The sequence below is a fragment of the Dama dama genome, chromosome 4, assembly GCF_033118175.1.
Source record: "Dama dama isolate Ldn47 chromosome 4, ASM3311817v1, whole genome shotgun sequence".
NCBI lineage: Eukaryota > Metazoa > Chordata > Mammalia > Artiodactyla > Cervidae > Dama > Dama dama.
The window spans coordinates 31,573,373-31,590,776 of record NC_083684.1 but is presented as its reverse complement, the minus strand read 5'-3'; the positions used below and the strand labels follow the sequence as shown (position 1 = coordinate 31,590,776).

At 50.3% G+C, this 17,404-nt stretch overlaps 2 protein-coding genes across 2 annotated transcripts in view; one reads left to right on the top strand and one right to left on the bottom strand.

Annotated features, from left to right (window-relative positions):
* Positions 1-930: 930 nt before the first annotated feature.
* Positions 931-8,089, bottom strand: SPMIP8 (sperm microtubule inner protein 8). The gene is given in 9 exon segments (XM_061134666.1): positions 931-1,075; positions 2,355-2,387; positions 2,739-2,803; positions 3,025-3,086; positions 3,498-3,672; positions 3,888-3,949; positions 6,941-7,196; positions 7,951-7,983; positions 7,985-8,089. Coding segments are annotated over 9 exon segments (822 nt in total). The 3' UTR covers positions 931-1,044.
* A 7,914-nt stretch (positions 8,090-16,003) lies between these two features.
* Positions 16,004-17,404, top strand: part of CNGB1 (cyclic nucleotide gated channel subunit beta 1) — a 74,752-nt gene continuing 73,351 nt past the window's right edge. The window contains exons 1-2 of the mRNA XM_061134652.1: positions 16,004-16,153; positions 17,202-17,259. Of these exons, the coding sequence (XP_060990635.1) occupies positions 16,004-16,153; positions 17,202-17,259 (208 nt within the window). The remainder of the gene's footprint in view (positions 16,154-17,201; positions 17,260-17,404) is intronic.

The following is a 17,404-nucleotide window of genomic DNA, read 5'->3' as shown; positions in this document are numbered from 1 at the left end:
GATCCCTGAAGTCCCAGATCATAGTGTCAGAAGTCCTGTTCAAATACCTCGTGAGCTTGGTGGCTACTGACCCTGATTTAGGTCTGTCGTTGCTGACTGGCCACAGGTGGGATGGTGTTTGGAAGAATCTGGAGCTAAGTGCCGAGGCTGGCTGCTCTAACCCCAGCCACGCCAAGACACTCTTCTTTGACACACCCTTTGAACAGCGTTATTCTGGACTTGGCCCAGGAAAACCCATGGCTGTGTGCAGGGCATCAGACCTCCTTTCTGTAGGTTGGTAGGCAATCAGAACTAGTCCTGAAGCTTTGTGGACAGAGCAGATAACTTTTTGTTTCTGCGGTATATTCATTGGCAATGCTCTGGGCAGAGGAAACCTTCTCTGAGTGGCCTCAGGCACCTCACCTTACTTCTAAACTGTGCTGCTTCACCATGAATCGGGGCCCTCGGCCAAACCTCCAGGGCCTGATTCCACTTCTTCAAGGGGACCCAGGCCCAGGGAAGCCCCCCAGCCTATATTGGTATGGCAAGGGCTTCTGAGAGAGGGGTCTTAAGTCCCTTTTGCACCCTCTCTTTTCTCTTTTTGACTCAAATTCAGAGTCTGAGGTGGAAGGGGCTTGCCTGCAGGCCTATAAGCAGTGGACAGGGGCACAGATAGAACCTAATTCCCAGCCTGTGTTTGCACCTCATTCCCAGCTGGGGCTTGAGGCTTAGACCCTGACTCTCGCCTGGGGTCACAAGATACATCTTTCCTAGACCCCATCAGTCCTCCAGGAGCTGGCAGAAGGCAGGTTAGGGTAAAGTATCATCATCCTGAGGTTCTGATCCTCCCCTAGCCATTGCAACACACACACACACACACACACACACACACACACACACACACACACACACACACACACACACACACAGGTTGAGTGTCTCCCTGTGGAGTATAAGGTTTATTTCTACTTAGGGAGATGGGTACAGCCGCCATATACCCTTGTCCTGCTGGGGAACGTGAGTGGCACAGTTAGGCAGCCTGGGTGTCAGCCTCCTTTTCACAGATTAACGCCAGGGGGTCAGATAGTTGACACGACTGTGGAAAGAAACAGGGGTGAGATGGGGGCCTCTAGAGTGTCCTGGGGAAAAAATCAGGTTGTCCTTCTCTAGGTATTCCCCACAAAACCCACCTCCCTGCCTTCAAGGTTCTGAAAACACAGCTTCTATCCTGTCTCTTATGGCTCAAGAACCTTCACTGGCTCCCGATTTCCTTTCATATATTGTTGGCTGGTCCCTTTGATTTTCAGGCCCCACTTCCAATTTGCCTCATCCTTATCTCCTGTGAGTCTGATTCATTTTTCAATCATTTAGTGAACCTACTCAGGCAGGCATTATATAGTAGGATAAAAACAGATAGCATTCCCTTGTATGTGCAAGGGTAGATGAGAGAAGGCAAACTTTCATCAATATGAAATTATAATGCAATAGTCTGCATGCTCCAAAATAGAGAGGGACGCACAAGAGGTGATGCTCTGGAGGGGGGTGGTTTGAGTTGGAGGGGAGGAGCAGAAGGTCAGAGAAGACGTCAAGAAGGATGGGACATCTGGGTTGGGCTTTAAAGAGTAAGGAGGAGTTTTCCAAGCAGAGATGGAAGGATCATCTAGGCACTGAAACAGCACAAGCAAAGATGTGGAGTGCTCGGTTGTGTGGGTGATTTGGGTTGCCCCCAGGAGTCTGGTACTGCTGAAGTGTAGGGAATGGGACTGGAGAGGTGGGAGACAGCCAAGTTACGAAGGAGCCTGAGTATCTTGCATCCTCCTATTGGGAACACTAGTCCCAGTCCTTACCACCTTGCCTGCCTCCTGGAAGGCAGATTCTTGGCTCTTTCCATGATATTTCTTATACATTTCTTTACTCTTTCCGTCCCTGCTCTTTGCCCAGGTAACCCCCCACCCCGCTACTCCCCATCTTTGTCTTTTGTCCTGACTGGGCCAAATCGAGTGGACATGAGTTTGAGTAAACTCCGGGAGATGGTGAAGGACAGGGAAACCTGGCGTCCTGCAGTCTATGGGGTCCTCGCAAAGAGTCGGACATGACTGAGGGACTGAACAACAATGACTGCTCCCTCCACATCCCAATAGGCTGCACTTTTGCCTGGAGAGGATCTCTCCAGGGGGAAGCCCTTCGAATCCTCCGGACATCACCCAGGAGGCTACCAATACCCCGGCACCTCCCTCGTGAGGCTCTGCGAGTGGAGAGGGATCTGAGCATCGCCTGAGCGCTGAGGCCGCCGAGCGCGGTCGGACCGGAGGCGCGGCCAGATGGGGCGGGGTCGGGCCGGGGTCATTCCTCGCCTCCTGCAGTTGGGGCCTTACCTGTAGTTGGAGCCGAAACGTCGGAAAGCATTCCTGAAATACAGGAGGGTGAGGCCGAGGCGGAGAAGAGTGACCCTCTCTGGGAACCGCCACGTCGGGAGGTGCCATCCCACCAGAATTACACTGCACCTTCACCCCACCCAAACGCCTCCACTCTGAAAGGGTGGAGTTGCTAGGGACTGGAGGACAGGATGCTCCGTTTGGTAGGAATTAAACATTTACTCATTTTGAAATTGCAATTTTCTTATGGTGTTTTGTAGTCAATCGATGCTTTCGAGGCCTCACATTTTCAAGGGCCACTTGGTATGTGCTAGTGAAAGCTGCCAAGACCCCAGCCTCCTTCCCAGGTATGGGGTCCCCCGGGGTCTGTGGGGGGTCACTTACAAGGAGTCGAAAGGCAGGGGCTTCTGTCCATAGCGGTCCAGGCTTGGATTCTGGTTAAGACAGAACTGGGGCGGGCCAGAGGGATGGGGGTGTCTACTGAGGAGGGGGGACACGGGCCTCGCCCCTCGCCGACGCCCCACACAGCGCTGACCGCCGGAGATCTTAGCCTTCTGGGCTCCCGGAGACCCCAGTCCGGGTCTCTTCTCCCACACCCGGACCCCCGTGTTAGCAGCTCCTCCTCCACCCCGGCGTGCCCAGGGACCGGTCGGCGAGCAGCCCTTCCTACCCGCCAGTTCTGGGTCACCTCCGGCTTCAAGTACCGCACCGCATAGCCGCTGAAGCTCTCGACTGCGAAAAGACCGCTGATCTCCGGCCCCACACCCGCCCTGAGCAAGCCCGCGCCGGGGCTCTTACCTGATCCCCGCCCCTAGGCCAAGCCACGCCCCGCGCCTGCTCGAGGAACCACTCCCACCTCCGGACTTTGTTCCGCCTGCCCTCCACCTCCGCCCCATTGGCTCCCACTGCTCGGACCTGGCCCCGCCCCCCTTCCCATATAAGCCCCGCCTCCGAGCGCCTCAACCAGTCCGCGCGCAGCACCCTCTGAGTGCAGCGGCAGCGGCAGTTCCCCTGTCTTTGTCAGATTCCACCCCGGAAGCCCCCTAACTCTTCCTTGGTCAGCGCCCGGGGTCCCAGCTCTATGGACCCAGCGGCTCAGTTGTCTTTCCCGCCCTCGGGCATCCTCCGCGCGGTTAGACTGACCCTTCTTGCTCGCGCAGGGCAGCTTGAACTCTCCCGCAGAGGACACGAATCGGGACCAGTCCTCGATGGCGCGCGTGAAGCAGGGCCAGTCGACCCTGTTGATGCCGGGTGCGATGGGAGCCAGCTTTCCCTCGTGGTACCTGTTTCGGAGCCTCTGGCCGGTCTCCGTGATGTCCTGCCAGGAGGAAGGAAGTCAGGGAGCGGGGCGCACTCGAACCATCTGACCCAGGGGGCTCTCGAAGCCCCTGAAAGACATGGGAAAGGCGGGGTAAGATCCCAGAGAGGTAGCTGAGGAAGTGAGCGGAATGGAGATCGGGACCGGAGGTGCTGGGTGCACAAAGGACATTCAGGTCCTCTCTCCAGGGCAAACCAGGGACAAAGGACGCTCACCAAGCACTGCAGGGGTTTGTTGGGAACACCGAGAAGTGTGAAGTAGGCATTATCAAAGTCATCTGGAGAGAGAGAAAGGGAGAGGAGTTGGTGCAGTTATCAGAAACAGGGTCATTGCCATACATTGCCAGAGGGGATAATTAATTAATTTGCACCTATGGAGAGAAATTGGCATTATCTATCAGAACTATAAATAAGCATATCTTTTGACCCTATACTTGAATTTATCCTATTTTATATTTTGCACAACTGGGAAATGATGTGGGTATAAAGTTTACTCATTTCAGCGTTGTTTGTATTATAATAGAAAATGACTGGAAAAAACCCAAGTGTCTGTCATTAATGGACTGGCTAAATAAACCATGATGGATCCTCACTATGCCTTGATTAAAAATAAAGTTCTTGATTCAAGAACTTCCAAGGTACAGAAGAGTATATGCCATGTGCTACCTTTGTCTTTAAAGACTAAAATTGAGATGATTGGAGGCAAACAAGAATATACCTTTAGGTCATCACCTAACCACGTCATCAAACAGCATCACTAATAGTGCTGTTTGATGTTAGGTGCCCCCTGCCGAGCCCTCGTGGCGAATATGGCATTCAAAACTTGTGAAAGCTTTTACAATCAAGCCTCTACACCTAACTCCTGGTTTACAGAAACTAGACTATCAAGGTAAACAATACCATGAGGAAAGAACTACTCAAATTCACGATGTAAGAGTTGTCTACAACACAACTGTTTTGGATTTCTTAAGAAGTTGATACGATGAGGGAAAAATGGAAAGTGGATAGATTGGTTTTAGACTAAGGCCCAAGAGACATGACAACCAATTACAAGGCACAATCCTAGATCAAATCCTGGTTCCAAAAATTTTTTAACAGTTATGAAAGATATCTTTGGGGATAATTGGGGACATTTTAATATGGACTGAATATTGGATGTTAGGGAATTATCTTTAACTTTCCTAAATGTGATAATAGTAGGGAGTCATGTAGGAAGTTGTTTTTATCACTGGAAACTGATTGCTAAAGTGTGTGTGAGTGTGTGTGAGAGAGAGAGAGAGAGTGAAAATAAATACGGCAAAACATTAATTGAAGCAGGTAGAAGGTAATAAATGTTCAAAATATTAGTCTTTCAACTTTCCTCTATGTTTGAATATGTTTGTAATAAAAAAAAGTTGGAGAGGAAAAGAACAGATTTGTATTTGCCCTGGTAAAGAATGAAAGGATACATCAGGAACTCAGAGTGGTTACCCGTAAGTGAGAATGAGTGGAATGAGGAAGAGCAAGAATTTTTAAAAAGTGCATTGTTACAACATTTTGAACCTGTGGCTCCATTGCTTTGATTAAAACTTACTTGCAATAAAATGCATATCTAAATCAAGAGCTCTCCCTATAAATCTAGATTCCTGGCTTCTCCTGGGAGCTAGGAGATTGGTAGAACTGTGCTGACCCTTCCCACACAGCAGTCAAGGGGGACCCTATAGCTGCTCCCCTTTATAGAGGGGCGGGTGAGGGGGCTCCACCTCACTTTCACCCCACCCCCCAGGGCTTCCTTACCCACTTCCCATATTTGTGTTTTCCCTCTTGGCCCTGCAGGGGTCTCTGTGGGACCTCTGGAGATACCCCTATCATCTCTGACAGGCTCACTCCATCTGTCACCTGAGTCTGAACCTGGGTGTCACCCTGGGCTCCCCACTCTTGCCCCTCTACTCACACTGGTACCAAGTCCTACTCCTTTATCTCCTAAATACCTTCCAAATCCCTCCCCCATGGCCAAGACACTGTCACTACCTCCTGAAGGCTGTGGTCCCTCCCAGTGTCCTAACCATTAACCTCTCCCCCATTATCCACTTCTTGTCCCTCTCGGTCACCCACTCCCCGACACCCCAATGCTCAGACCTCTTTCCTGCTTAAAGTCTTCAGGGGTTCTTATCTACCTCCCAAGAAAGTCCAGATTGCTGAGCTCAATGACAGGGCCCTCCCTGAGCTGCGTCCCCACCACCAGCCACAGCTCCTGCTGCCCTCACGTACTTTGTCCTTGGGCCCAACCAAATCCCTCAAGTTCACCAACACCTTGAGCAGCTTTTCCCCTCCAGGCCTCTGTATGTGCTGCTCCCTCTAGCTAGAAGGCCTTTGTCCAAAGTACACACTCAAGTACAGACTCAAGTACAAAGCGGGCAATGAAATGCCTGCATGTGGGCATCTGCATGGCACCCCTACCTCAATGCCCAAGCTTCTCAGCCAGTGAAGAGTTCTTCCTTGGCCGCGGGTAGTCCTTAACCCCAGAGGCTTCCATGTTCCCCTCTCTTTCATGACAGGTATCTTTCTCTTTCTTTTTCAAAGACAGAGCTGACTGGGCAGAAATTATTACTGCTGTTATTATTCTTCCTCTTCCTGCACTGCTGACCTCTGCAGTTCTCTCTCCGTGAATAATAACAATAACATTACTGTTGAGCACATAGTATGTGCCAGGCACTACCCTAAGGGCTTCTCATGCCTTATCTCACTTTAATCTCACAAAGTTAATCTCAAACCAGTTAATCCTAAAGGAAATCAGTCCTGAATATTCACTGGAAGGACTGATGCTGAAGTTGAAGCTCCAATACTTTGGCCACCTGATATGAAGATATCACTCATTGGAAAACATCCTGATGCTGGGAAAGACTGAAGGCAAAGGAGAAGGGGTAGCCGATGATGAGATGGTTAGATAGCATCACCGACTCAATGAACAAGAATTTGAACAAACTCCAGGAGGTAGTGGAGGACCCCCATGGGGTCGTAAAGAGTCATTCTTGACTTATCGACTGAACAACAACAATCTCCCAACAGCCCTGAGAGGCCACCCTGTTAGCATTCCCATTTTACTGATAGGGAAGCAGAGGCTCAGACCCGGAGGAGTCTCAGGCAAGGAGGAGCAGAGCTGGGACTAGTCCTTCTAACCCTTTCATCGGCCACTCCTGCCTTCTCCCTCTGAGATCTCTCTCCTCCAAACCATCCGCGCCTTCCCCTAAGGCCCTGAGGGACCACCAACAGCGACCAGGTGGCCCGACCTTTGCGGCAGTAGGTGGTGGACTGGCAGTGCTCATCGGAAAGGCAGGCCTTGACAGAGTCCATGTCCATGCGGCGCAGACTGGGCAGGGCTGGGTGATAGAGCTGCTGCTTCACGCCGGCCAGCTGGTTGCGCCTCCGGGGCATGGGCAGTAGGATGGCCGGGGACGCGTACACGTGGGTGGAGCCGTCCTCCCAGGGCACCAGGTCAATGATGCGGGCCATGGCTGGGTGGTGGAGACACCTGCAGCAGACACCCTTCTGTGTGGGAACACAACCTTGGCCAGTGCTGACTTGTCATCCAACAGGTATTGAGCACCTACTGTGAGCCAGGAGCTGTGGTGGGATCAGGGACACTCAGAACACACACACACACACACACACACGGATATACACACACTCACAGAGCATGTGCTAAGGGCTCTGGCAGAGGTCCGGAGAGGAGGGGGTGTGTGTGGGGAGACTGGGGCTGGGGCTTTCAGGGAATTGTCTAAAAGAGATGCCATTTGTGTCTATTCTGCAATAATGAGCAGGAAGCAACAGCAGCAAGTGGGTTCAGAAGTGGGCTCCACCTGCCTCTGGGTAATTAATTATGGATTTCTGGCATTAGCTCAGATACCTGACATTTACTCAGCATTCTACAGGGAGACATGGGGACATTTTAAATAAGGGGAGAAACATAATGGATATGAATTAGAAAAAAATATGGCTGGTTCTCCAGCGCTCCCTTTTAAAAATCAGATATTCCCAGAGCCTTTGAGTCGTTTAAACTTCAGTGAGAATTTATTGAGTCCTTGCTTCCTTTCTGGCCCTAGTGGGTGGTGAGAGATGGAGGTGGGCAACAGGGAGGCGGGTAGGAGGAGAGAGGACCTTTAGTGGGGAGAGGGCATTACCACTGGATGGGGAAGCTGCCCCAGGCGCTGGGCTTTCGAAGGGAATGGGAGCAGTGAGAGGAGGGGGAAGGCAGACCCTTGCCCCCATCCACCTCTGCAGTACCTCACCTGCAGGCCACCAGCCCCAGGTGCACAGGCTTATAGAAACTTTCTCCTCCTTTGCCCACTCAATGGGGAAGAGAGGTAGAGAGATGGGCCGGGCCCCAGTGCCTTATGAGACAGGAGAATAAAGGGACATTCTGCAGAGACAATGCCCATTGCAGGCTCATTGTGAGGGCACCGGCTCCTTGGCAACCCTGGCAACCACAGGCTCCGAGGAGAGCCTGCTGCCCCCTTGGGTCCTTGCACTGGCCCCGTTGTTTGGCCGTCCTGAAGGTTGCTGTCTCTGGGGCTCACACAGGATGGGCATGTTGAGAGAATCAGACAAGGAGCTGGGGTTTCCTGGGGGTAACCATGGTAGGGCTGGCCAGGGCAGGCTGTGTGGCCTTAGACTAGTTACTGTCTCTCTCTGGGCCTCAAAGTTCCCATCTGTGTTAGGCAAGGGTCCTGGGACCTGTCAAGAGGGGTATCTGAACTGGCAGGGTGTTTCTCTCCTCGCAGACCTCAGGGAAGAGGGCGCTGCCCTGCCTGCCAGTCCTTGAGGCTCCAGAGGTGGAGATTAGTGATTGCCAGGATCCAGGGTCAGCATAAGGGGATCAGTGAGATTGGTGGCCTCAGCACAACAGGGATTAGCAGGTGATACTCCACGGCCAGACCCCTGTAGGTCTGCAGCTTCCCTCCCACCTTCCCAAAGCGAGGTCACGAGGGCCTAAGCCAAGCTCCCTGAAGTGTTCAGAACCACTGAGGGAGATCCCTGGCAGTCCAGTGGTTACAACTCAGCGCTTTCACTGCTGTGGCCCTGGGTTCAGTCTCTGGTTGGGGGATTAAGATCTTTGCAGATTACATAGTGCAGCCAAAAAAAAAAAGAAAACCACTGGAAGGGGGAAACCCTTCCACCCCCATGAGGAAACCCTGTGGAGATGCAAACTTATTTGCATATCCTGGCATGTGCTTTGCATACACCTGTCCACTTGCTGAGCCTAATGGACCATGGGACCCCTGCTGTGAGATTCCTGTAGGATTCGGCTCCCTAGCTCCTCCTCCTCTAGTGTAGTGTTCCATCTAGCCCCCGAGCAGCATCTCCAAGTCCCATCCCTTAGAGAAAAATTTCCTAGGGTTGACTTCATTCACCACCTCATTGAAAAATTTTCACTCTTTTAAAGTTAAAAATATAACAAAATCCAGGGACTTCCCTGACGGTCCAGTCGTTAAGACTCCGTGCTTCCAATGCGAGGGGTGTGGGTTCAGTCCCTGGTTGGGGAGCTAAGATCCTGCATGCCTCGCAGCCAAAAAACAAAACATAAAAAAAAAAAAGAAACAATACTCTAACAAATTCAATAAAGACTTTAAAAATAGTCCACATCAAAAAAATCTTTAAAAATTACAAAATCGAAAAAGTGCTTAAATATGTAATATAACTCATAATTACTGGACTTCCCTGTTGGCTCAGAGGGTAAAGCGTCTGCTTGAAATGTGGGAGACCCGGGTTTGCTCCCTGGGTCAGGAAGATCCCCTGGAGAAGGAAATGGCAACCCACTCCAGTATTCTTGCCTGGGAAATCCCATGGAATGAGGAGCCTGGCGGGCTACAGTCCACTGGGTCGCAGAGAGTTGGACACAGCTGAAAAAGTGAGACTCCTTGTAACCACCAGTCAGGTCAAGACAGGGGTACTACTTGGCAAAACAGTGTAGCAGTCTCTTAAAACATGAAACATAAATTCACCACGAGTGTGTGTGTGCTAAGTCGCTTCAGTCGTGTCTGACTCTGTGACCCTGTGGACTGTAGCCCTCCAGTTTCCTCACCCATGGGATTCTCCCGGCAAGAATACTGGAGTGTGTTGCCATTTCCTTCTCCAGGGGATCTTCCCGACCCAGGGATCGAACCCTTTGTCTCTTGCATCTCCTGTATTAGCAGGCGGGTTCTTTACCATTAGCACCATCTGGGAAGCCTTAAATTTACCATATGACCCTGAAATTCTACCCCTAAGAATTTTCCCAGGAGAAATGAAAATATATGTCCACACAAAGGCTTGCATGCAGATATTCATAGCAGCGTTAATTATAATAGACAAAATATGGAAACAACTTAAGTTGATTCATGGATAGATAAACAGACTGTGGTATATCTATGGAATATAGATATAGCCATGGAATACTCTTGGGAATGAAAAAGATAAGAATTATGGATACATGCCACAATGTGAATGACCATCAAAACATTATATTAAATGAAAGAAACCAGATACAAAAACACTCCACATATCGTACAGTCCATCTGTATTTAATGTTTAGAAAATGCACATCTTTAGAGACAAGACTAGTTGCCTGGGCCTGGGTGTGGGAATGGGGAGTGACTAATGAGCATGAAGGATCTTATTAGGGGTGATGGAAATGTTCTGAAGTAGATTTGTTTTTGAAAGTAGATGTGGCATTGTCCAGTCAATTTGCTAAAAGTTATTGAGCTGTATACTTAAAATGGGTGAATTTTATGGCATACAAATTACACTACAATAATGTTGTATTCAAAATTGATGTCAGCTAAAGAAAACACTTCAGAGCGCTGCCAGCCCCTAGGAGCTTCCACAGCCCCTTTTCCAATCCCACCTCCTAAAAGAGGTAACCAGTCTGCTGGCTGAGCAGCATAACCACTGCTTTTCCTATTTTTATTCCTAAGATTTTTTCAATGTGGGCCATTTTTAAAGTCTTTATTGAATTTGTTACAATGTTGCTTCTGTTTTATGTTTTGTGGCCCCTAGGCATGTGGATTCTTAGTTCCCCCACCAGGGATCGAACCCACACCCCCTGCGTTGGAAGGTGAAGTCTTAACCACTGGACTACCAGGGAAGACCCCCTCCGCTTCTCTTTGTAGTTTGACTACCTACGTTTGTAGCCATACAGACAAGACAGTCTGATAATGCTCTTTTTTGAGCTTTGTATGCACAAACCATTGGGATCTTTTGAGCTTGGCTTTTTTCTGTGTATAAGTATAGGAGAGTCATCCAATGGGGGTGTGGCTGAGCCCCATTACTCTGCAGCCAGGCCCACCTGACTCTGCCCACTGCCCAGGAGTCCTGCTCCAGGTTGCCCAGCCTGGGGGCACAGCTCAGCCTTGGCTCACATGGTGGTCCCAGGAGACCACTCCTCTTCCCAGCACACTCACCTGTCTTGGCTGCAGCACGCTCCACTTCTTGGTCCTCCCCCTCCCTCCCCAGCGGCTCCTTCAGTTTCCGTCCCAGCCCCTCTTCCTTCTCCCCAAATCACACCATGCCAGTCATCATCTTTGGTCCTTCTCTTCTTTACATTGGATTCAATCAGTCCTACAGCTTTAATCGTCATTTATAAGGTGAGCTGATGCCTCCAAAATTTCTATCTCCAGGCGTCCGGCTCTCCTAAATTCCAACCCAACCCCCACCCCTACCACTGCCACAGCACACACACACCTCTCGCTACCCAGTGCACATTTCCACTCAGATGTCTCTCAGACATTGTAACCAAGTAGAGCTCATGACTTTCCCCCCAAACTCTTCCCAAGCTGAATACCCTCAACACCTCCCTCTTCCTTCCCCTCCCCTTTTCTCTCCCTCACCACCCTAGTCCAAGCCTCATCGTCTCTGCCCTGGCCTCCGTTGAGTAGAGGTGAGGGCAGGTGTCACCGATGATACAGGCCATCACTTGGGCACCCCGGCAGAGCAGGAGAGCTGGCCCTTCCTAGCAGGTGTCTGGCTGGAGATACCTGGGGGAGGAGTGCTGATCCCCAGCAGCTGGGCATATTGACAAAGCATGACAGGGGCCACCTTGAGCTCTGCCATTGGTGTCCAACTGTGCTGACAGAAAGAGCATTCTCTGATACCAGCTGCCTTGCAGGTGAGTCGCATATCCGAGTTCTAGCATAAGAAGTAGAGCCCACGGGTCATCCAGTCACAAAGTGGCTTGCTCCTCCACTACCTCCCGACTAGTTTCTTGCTTCCACACCTACCCACCAGATAGCAGCCTCACAGATTGTGTCCAGCCCCTGTTCTAAACTGAACCATCGTGGGCTTCCATGGGCCATCAGCTAAAACCCAAGCTTCTGATTGTGGCTTACAGGCCCTACCTGATCTGTTCTGGAGCTCATCTCCCACCACTCTCCCCTGCCCCCACTAAGCCCCCGGTCCCACTTTGTCCCTCAGGTGCATCCAAGTTCATTTCAGCCTCAGGACCTTTATTTACCCTTCCAGTGTCCTCTGCCTGGAACATCATTCACTTAAATGTTACATCTCAGCTCAAATATTTGCCTCTGCATAGAGGCACTTATGCCCACCCCCAGATCTTTATCACCTCATACACGTTTCTGCTCTGTGTGTTTCTTTCATGGCGCTCAGCATATCTGCAATATTTTCAAACTCATCGTTAATCTTTTTTATTTCTGAATCCTCCATTGGCATAGAAGCTCTGTGAGGGCAGGTCCAATTTCTGTCTTTCTCAGTGTGCTGAGGCTGGCATGCTGCCTGGCACATAGGCAAGGTTGAGAAATGTTGTAGATGATCGAGTCAAGTCCCCTGCTGTTCAGTCTCTAAGTCATGTCTGATTCTCTGCGAGTCTGTGGACTGCAGTATGCCAGGCTCCTCTGTCTTCCATTATCTCCTGGAGCTTGCTCAAACTCATGTCCATTGAGTCGGTGATGCCATCCAGCCATCTCATCTTCTTTCACCCTCTTCTCCTCTTGCCTTCAATCTTTCCCAGCATCAGGGTCTTTTCCAATGAGTGAGCTCTTCCCATCAGGTGGCCAAAGTATTGGAGCTTCAGCTTCAGCATCATTCCTTCCAATGAATATTCAGGGTTGATTTCTTTAGGATTGACTGGTTTGACCTCCCTGCAGTACAAGGGCTTCTCAAGAGTCTTCTCCAGCACAATTGGAAAGCATCAGTTTTTCAGTGTTCAGCCTTCTTTATGATCCAACTCTCACATCCATACATGACTACAGGAAAAACCATAGCTTTGACTCTAGAGAGGTTTGTCAGCAAAGTGATGTCTCTGCTTTTTAAGTCCCCTGCCTTTTGCTAAACAGCCCACTGCCCTGCCCCCCACCCAGGTCCTGTCACCTCACTGAACCCCTTTGCCCTGGGTCTCTGTCCCTCTCCCCTTCTCCCCTGAGATCACCATCTCCCCTCTAGGGTCTGACTTCAGTTCAGGAGGCCGGCTTGAATGCAGTCAGTCATCAGTCCTTGGAACCTCCTTAAAGGCCCAGCCCTGGGACTACAGCCATTCTGGTGGATCCCAGGGCAGGGGGTGCTGAGACCCTGCCCAAGCTGCAGAAGATTCTGGGACAGAAAGACTCTGCTTGAGTCCCTGCGTTGGGACTGGAGAGCTGGGATGTGCCTGCTGCCACTGCTGACTGAGAGTTGATGAGCCCCTGTCACCTTGAGGAGTCTCCCAGGATTCCTTGGGGGCTCTAAGCAGTTATTCTCCCACCATCACTAGATGGGTTTGTCAAAGTCTGTGGGGAATCACGATGTCCCGACCAGGGTCGCGTGGGGCTCGTTCCCTGAGGCCCAGATCCCTGCTGGCCCCTGGGGGATTGCTGACAGCTCCCTTGGCATCGATTGCCTCTCTTCCACCACCACCTCCCCACCCTCTCTAGCATCTCCTAATCCTTTGCACACGGCCCTGCTGCTGCCAATTAATCCCCGCTGTGTCTGAGAGGCCAGCCGAGAGAAGCAGGAAGAAGGCAAGTCCTGGCTGGTGGACGGCATCCGAGCAGGTAACTCAGGGTGAGGTGGCGGCTCCGTGGGACCACTGATGGGACCCCTGATGGGACCCCTCCCATGATCTCCCAGCAAGGCATTTAGACATGGAGAATCTGGCAAGGCTGGAAACCTGAGGCTTCTGTTTTTCCCTGTGAGGCTCAACCTTAGTGAATCTCCAAGGCAACTTGTGAAATACGGATTCCAGGTCCTGCGGAGTGTTTAGAGGGGCCTAAGAATCTGCATCCCCCCAGCTTCCCTGGAAGATTGTGAAAGTCTGGTGGTCCAGGTACCATTGTTGCTCTGAGTACCACTCCCAGGCCCCCTTCCTGCCTATGCCTCCCTCATCAATGTGGAATCAGCAGCAACAGGGCAAAAAGACGGGTGGGACCTGCACGTGTTTCTATCCAGAAGGAAATGGCTGGGAAAAGATGGAACATTGGAGTGGGGAAAGCTCCCCTCGTCATTTCCAAAAGGTTCAGAAACACAAACCAGAATTGCTGCCTGCTGGGAAATGGCTCGTAGGACTGGGGTGCAGAAGCAGCCAATCCTGGGCAAATGTCAGCACTTCCAGGTAGATGTAGGACACTTGGATTCAGGCCAGACTGAGCGTAAGCTCAGCTGGGTCACTTACTGGCTGTGTTACTTTGGGCAGGTCTCCTGACCTCTCTGTGCCTCCATTTCCTTAGCTATAAAGCGGTGATGAAGAAATGCTTATTTTCCTGAGGCTGAGGAGGAGGTGGAGGTGAGAACAAGGATGAAGTGATCATGGCTTTTGGAGCTGTCTGTGCCTGGCTGGGGTGGTGAAATCTGCCATCCCAAACATGCCATGTGGGGCTCTGCCCACCTTGGAAATCAGTGTCGACACCCCCACACCCAACAAGGAAAGGGAAGACCAGAGATGTCGTGTCTGGCCCAGGTTCACATTGTGGGCAGCTGAGCCAGGGATCTGACCCCCTCACTAAGAGCTGTGTCCCAAACCACAGATTGACTTAGGAGGAGTTGGGCTGCTGATGCCAGAGTGGAGACAGAAGTCGGGGCTGTGAGCAGAAGGGCAGGCCATGTGGATCTGGCTTTGGGGCAGGGATCTTGGGCCTGTGATTGCCCTTTGCAGCCCTAGACCCGGGTCCCTGGCAGTGTAGGGACAGAGAAGCACTTTACTAATACCTTGGCTGCCTGTGGCCAGGGGAAGGAGGACATACCATGCCAGCACAGCCTCAAAAACGCCCTATAAGGGCTGGCAGTTTGCATATATTGATCTGTGTGATACTGGCTGCACCGGGCCGTCCTGCAGGGGTGTAATCACAAGGTCAGGGCTGCCCATTCCCTAAAGATACGTGAAGCCAGAATCTGAACCCATGTAAGGTAGCTATCGCAGTAAACCATGAAAAAGGGAACCTGTTATTTTATCTTAAAAACTTCTAAATCATGAAAATATGTTAATTTTTATAGTATATTAAGCAAAAAAGTTATTTTCCATTCATATACTGCTCATCATGTATTTTAAAAAATTTATAATGGGGTTATGCTGAACATGATAATCTAAAATTAGCATTTTTGCTTGACATCCAATAATAGTCACAGCCAACATTTATTAAGCTCTCATCATGTGCCAGTCACTCTTCTCATCAGTTTGTTTTATCCTCACAATTATCTCCACAAGATAGCTACTATTAACATCCTCATTTTACAGACAAGCAAACTGAGGTATAGAGCATTTACTCAATTTGCTCATGACTGGAGTCTGGAGCATGTAGGTCTTTCCATGTTAGTTCAAATAGACCTACTTAGAATCAATGGCTCCATGATATTCCATTATTGGATATTTATTTAGCCTGTGCTCTGCTTACAGATGAACAATTAGGTACTTCCCAATATCCAGTCTCCTACAGACTGCCCTGGTGGCTCAGCAGTAAAGAATCTGCCTGCGATGCAGGAGACACGGGTTCAATCCCTGGGTTGGAAAAATGCCCTGGAGAAGGACATGGCTACCCACTCCAGTATTCTTTCCTGGGAAATCCTGTGGACAGAGGAGCCTGGTGGGTTGCAGTTCATGGACTCACCAAAGAGTCAGATATGACTTAAGTGAATAAACAACACACGGATGGATATGTGGATGTTTTTCCTCTTTTTCTCTAACACTATCATGACCCACCTCTTTACACACATATGTTTGTGGGCTTGAATGTTTCTATAAGGAAAATACCTGGACGGATAATTGCAAAAATGTTTTTTAAAGATGGTGAAAGAAAAGGGAAACATGTAACTCACAAAAGCAGCCCATGAAAGGTGGGAGCAACCGTGAGCACTCAGGGGATACCTAAGGACTTTTGTCCCCTACAGGTGTCAGGATGTTGGGCTGGGTCCAGAGGGTGCTGCCTCAGCCCCCAGGGACACCTCAGAAGACCAAGCAAGAGGAGGAGGGGGCAGAACCAGAGCCAGAGTTGGAGCCGAAGCCTGAAACAGCCCCCGAGGAGACTGAGCTAGAGGAAGTGTCCCTGGTAAGAACTGAAGAGCCAGGAAGGTCACGCTGGCCTCGCTGCTCAGAGAATCCCCATCTTGGGTCAGTTGCCCCCACTTAGCTTCCACAACAGAGAAAGTTGGGGCCAAAAGGAAACATGGGTGTCCGGAGTCTCCTGGTTCTGTAAACAGCCAGATAGTAAACATTTTAAACTTTGTAGGTCACACTATCTCTGTTAATTACTCAACTCTGCCACTGCAGTGTGAGAACAGCCATGGATAACATGTAAATGAATGAACATGGTGTCTGTGTTCCAATAAAACTTTATTTGCAAAAGCTAGCACTAGGCTGGATTTGGCCCACTGACCATTGTTTTCTAACCTCTAGAGTCTAAAACAGAGCTAATCAAAGTAGCCAGGCCCTGAACTGTTTGTTGCCAGTCCAGGAGGAGACCAGGAGCTTGCTAGAGATAAATCTACTATGTATTAAGCACACTGCTTAGTTCAGCTGGTATTGTTTTGCAGTACGACTTTCTCCTTAAAGGAAGCAGTGTGTCGATATACTATCTGCTGCAAACCTCTTAAACATTGTGGACCAGTAACAGTTTGCAGACTGCCACTGGTTCCTGGTCCACGCTTGGGACAGCTCTAGATTTATATACATATTTTGTGCACCTGTGCATGTATGCACATCTGCGTGTGTATTTGTGTGTTACTAGACCTGAAATAATGTGTTCATGAGTGCATATTTGTGTGTCAGTGCAAAACCACAAGTATATTTGTATATGCCTATATATGTGTGTATGTATGTTTATGTGACTGGGCATATACATGTGCGCGTGTACAAACAAATATCTGTGTCTGGGTCTATATGCAAATATAAGTGTGTGTATACTTGAGTGGGGCAGCTTTCTGGGAAACACTTTGTCTCCCAGGTGGGAGGTGAGGCCCTAGGATTTCAGAGACCACTATGAGAACAGACCTGTTTGGTCTTGTGGGGGCTTGGTCATGGGTGGGTCAAGGGCTGGCTCCGCCTGTACCAGGGCTGGCATCACTGGGGGCTCACATGGCCCTGTTTGAACCCTCCAGCCACCGGAGGAGCCCTGCGTGGAGAAGGAAGTGGCTGCGGCTACTCTTGGCTCTCAAGGTGAGCGCTGGAAGCCCCGGCTGGTGGGTGGGGGGAAGGAGGGGAGGGAGAAGGGCTGTATCCTCCACTTAGAGCCCTACAGTAGCCCATGAGGCTGGCAGACCCATTTCACAGATGAAGAAACTGAGGCTCAGGGAAGCTAAGG